Source organism: Olea europaea, unplaced genomic scaffold (assembly GCF_002742605.1).
Source record: "Olea europaea var. sylvestris unplaced genomic scaffold, O_europaea_v1 scaffold1107, whole genome shotgun sequence".
Lineage (NCBI taxonomy): Eukaryota > Viridiplantae > Streptophyta > Magnoliopsida > Lamiales > Oleaceae > Olea > Olea europaea.
The window spans coordinates 177,670-181,859 of record NW_019228437.1 but is presented as its reverse complement, the minus strand read 5'-3'; the positions used below and the strand labels follow the sequence as shown (position 1 = coordinate 181,859).

General features: G+C 38.0%; 1 protein-coding gene across 1 annotated transcript; it reads left to right on the top strand.

Moving 5' to 3' along the window:
* The first annotated feature begins 266 nt into the window (after positions 1-266).
* LOC111373289 lies at positions 267-2,408 on the top strand. The gene is made up of 7 exons (XM_022995798.1): positions 267-541; positions 713-831; positions 955-1,112; positions 1,261-1,898; positions 2,058-2,100; positions 2,216-2,218; positions 2,301-2,408. The coding sequence occupies exons 1-7, from the start codon at positions 267-269 to the stop codon at positions 2,406-2,408; spliced, it is 1,344 nt and encodes a 447-aa protein (XP_022851566.1).
* The last annotated feature ends 1,782 nt before the right edge of the window (positions 2,409-4,190 follow it).

The window sequence follows — 4,190 nt, the reverse complement described above, 5'->3', positions numbered from 1 at the left end:
TATAGTGAACAGGAAGGCAATAGAGCTTCAAGAAGGAGGGCTTCCAATGATGCTTTCAATGTGGGGACAGATATGGAGGATCCAGTGTTCAAAACAGGTAACTTGAACATTAATCTTTACTTTAAATTTAAACTTGCTTATGTACTTAGTGTCATGAGGTCTGATATGCATTGAATTTTTTTGACTATGCAGGCTTGATATTTGAGTCGAAGGCCGTACTAAAGGCTGCAATCACCTCACATTCAGTTACAAACAATAGAAATATTATGTTCAAAAAGGATGATGCTCGTAGATTGAGAGCCAAGTGTAAGGGAGATTGTCTGTGGGTGTTGTATGCTACAAATGAGCATGGTAAGGCAAGTTGGGTGATCAAAACTTTTGTGGAGGAGCATACTTGTCCCATGGTATACAAGAACTTCAGGGTGACCTCATCCTATTTGGCAGATAGATATTTAGCTGATTGGAGGGCTGAGCAAAACATGTCAGTTACTGTATTTATGGAGAGGGTTAAGCGAGATGGTTTAGGTGATATCTCAGCCTGGTAGGCATATAGATCGAAGGAGAAGGCGCTCGAAAAAATTAGAGGGAGTGTGGTGGAGCATTACAAATTACTGTGGAATTATTGTGAGGAGTTAAAGAGGACAAATATTGGGACCACTGCATTGGTTGAGGGGCACGCTGGAGAATTTTGACGGTTGTATATTTGCATTAGGGCATTGAGAGATGGTTTTATTCGAGGTTGCAAAAGAGTGATTGGGGTAGATGGCTGCTTTTTGAAGACAGAGCTTGGTGGCCAATTGTTGACAGTAGTTGGTGTTGATGTGAATAATGGTATGTATCTGGTGGCATATGCAGTTGTGGAGGTTGAAAATGGGGATAATTGGAAATGATTTTTGGAGTTATTGAAGGATGATTTGCACATACATAGCAGTCAACATTGGATATTCATTTCAGATAAGCAAAAGGGATTGACAAATGCAATTGAGACATTGTTTGAGAATTCGGAGCATAGGACGTGTGTCAGACATCTATACAATAATTTCAGCGTCTGTCACAAGGGTTTAGCATTGAAGAACTGTATGCAGCCAGGGCCACTACTATATCACAGTAGCGTCAGCACATGCAACGGATGATGGACTTGGACCCGGCTGCTTATGGATGGCTTGAAGAAAAACCAGCTTCCCATTGGTGTAAATCCCACTTTAGAGAGTGGAATTAGTGCGACATGCTTCTCAACAACTTATGTAAATCATTTAATAGCACAATTGTGGCTGCAAGAGAGAAGCCGATCTTAACCATGTGAAGGATATCAGGGTATATTTGATGAGGAGAATTGTGGCCCGTAGAGAGTCTTGTGATAGGTGGACAACAGCAGTTGGACCTAGAATTCAGAAGATTTTGGACAAAAATGGTAAACTTGCAAGGTTTGAGTGGGCTGAGTACGCAGGCAATGAAAAGTTCCAAGTTCGCGACAATGCCGGGATTGTGCTACATGCTGTGGATTTAAGGGCACGAACTTGTACATGCCGTCATTGGCAATTATCAGGAATTGCATGTACCCATGTCATTGCCTCAGTTGTATCTAGAGGCCTGAACGTGTTGGAGTTCGTGGATGACATCTATAAGAAGGATGCATACATGAGAACATATACGCCATCAATTTCTCCCATCACAGGTTCGGACGCATGGCCTACCCCAGGTTTGAATCCTCTCACTCCACCAGTATACACGAAAAGGCCTGGGAGGCCAAAGAAAAATAGAAGAAAAGAGCCGAATGAGGTGGCTTCTTCAAGTCAGCTGAAGAGGTCCAGTCAGTCCAAGAGAAATGCCAATACTTCACAATCAACTTCAGGAACAACCAAAAGGTCAACGAAAAAGATCGGGGCTAATAATGACATGTACGAAGTGCTGTGAAGTAGGACACAATAGGAGAGACTGCAAAGGGGCACCACCTCTAGCACCTTGTTAGGATGAAGCTGTCTGGGGTCTGCCAAGTTCACTTATTAATTTTTTGGCTTTTGTTTTTGTTATTTAGTGCACAAATTGTCTGCATGTAGTGGATATAATATAGCACTTTGGGAACCTTTTTTTAGTGTTTATGTACTGGGAGAATGTAGCAAGTTCAGGAATTATGTTTCTGTCACAGTGGATATTCTGCACAGTTGAAATGAATTGTATCTATTTTTGCTTCAGTTTTCAGTTATTTTTGCTTCAGCAGGTACTGGATATTTTTGTTTCAGTTTTCGATTGATTGGTGGATGAATTGTGTCTCAGATTCTGTAATAAAATTGTGTATTTAGGGACTTTTAAGTTGGTGTGTACCAACAGGTGGTATATGGAAGAAAATAGAAAATTCTCTCGCCAAAATTTTTCTAAAAGTCAGGGACGTTACTCGCAAATATTTCTAAAAAGTAGGGACATTATTAGCAAATATTTCTAAAAGGTAGGGACTGTACTCGCAAAAATTTTTATAGGTAGGGATGTTTCAAGCCAAAATTATAACTACGTAGGGATTATTAGCGCAAGGTTCATTCGATTCCGAATAGGACCCATTCATCTTCTCCAATGAGCCAAAATGGGCCATTCACCATTGAACTGATACATAGAACCGATACATAACTTCACAGTACCCATTTCCACTCGATCTCCTCAATTTATCCCATGGTCACAATAAACATAAACTAGAAATAAATATCAAGCAGTCATCTCTATAAATTCACCAACCATTCAGTATATTTCTTACTACATTTTTCCAGAAACCTAACATAAAAGCAGCAGTGATGATCGGAATTATCTGTTCTTTAATTAATGACATTCTTTTCCTTATTTAATTTAATAATTTAAAGTATTTTCACACCCATTTTTCAGCAACTGTTGTATATATGGACTACCTAGAAGGCGGGAATAAGGGATTAAATGGGTGAGACGGTTTTACCCCTGCTGACTGGACAAAAAATGGCTCTCTCTCTTTAATTAACGGCAAAATGGATGGAACTTGGACGGAAGGACCTTCATCGCAACGAAAGGTTGATTTGAGGGCAAAAATGTCAAAAAATGAAAGGTAGGGACGTTTTTCACAATGAAACTGAAAGGTAGGGACGTTTTGCGCCAATTGCCCATTTAAAATATATACTTACAAAAGACATCTTGAATGTAGATATTGATGCTAGTTCTTTCTCTCATTGTCTCTCACAAAAGTATTAGTTGTTAATGGAGCAAGCGAATAAAAACATATCTAGAGGAGATGGGACCTGACCTCTTATATAGAAACTTATTGAGCCGTTCCATTAATGACCCAAATTAGGGTTTAAACATTTCTGACACACATACTTAAAATTAGCACATTATATTGAATATAATCCTATATAACTAAGGTGTAAAATGGCCCAAGTGATCACTCAACGTATTGGCTTTAATCATAGTATCATTATGAGCTATACATCTAACTCGTTTTAAAAAACTTAAAATTTGCAATCAAATGGAAAGCTGATATTTTGAAATTATTCTAACATTCTTCCACTTAGGCAACCATTTGATTTATATTAAATAATAAAACAAAACTTTTGACCTCGGATTAGACTACACAGTGGCCACACATATACAGCTCGAATGATAACACCTTAGAAAACACGATCCAATCTAACAAGAATGTTAACATCAAACATGAAAGTCATTACATCATTTAAACGATATAAAACCACTCCACAGCTACAAACACCAACATCATTGCACCTTGTAGTCCTACCTTGATCAACAAAAGGATTGATGGAAGAAAGTAAGAAGTTTCACGTTCTCAAAATTATTATTTTCTGCTCGTAATGTTGGTGCCACCGTAACAAGTATCTATATTTCTTTTTCTCTTTTGATTTCTCCTTAGGGTAGTTAATGAATACTCCCTTATTTACGCTACTTAAAATTGAGAATGAGAATTGTCATGTTTGTTTCCTCCTAAAAGCCTAAATCCCATTATTTTATGTCATGTTTTTCTCCTAAAAAGATTCAATCCCATTATTTTATACAATCAAAGATTACTCTCCTTCCTATTCAACCAACACGTGGCATGCTATCATAAAATTCTCCAATTTCAAAGCAATTAAATAATGTAAATAAAACCAATCCTTTTCCACCATTTATTCACGTGTTTGGCAAACACGCAATTCAACAAGGCAATTACCTGATCCCAACCAATG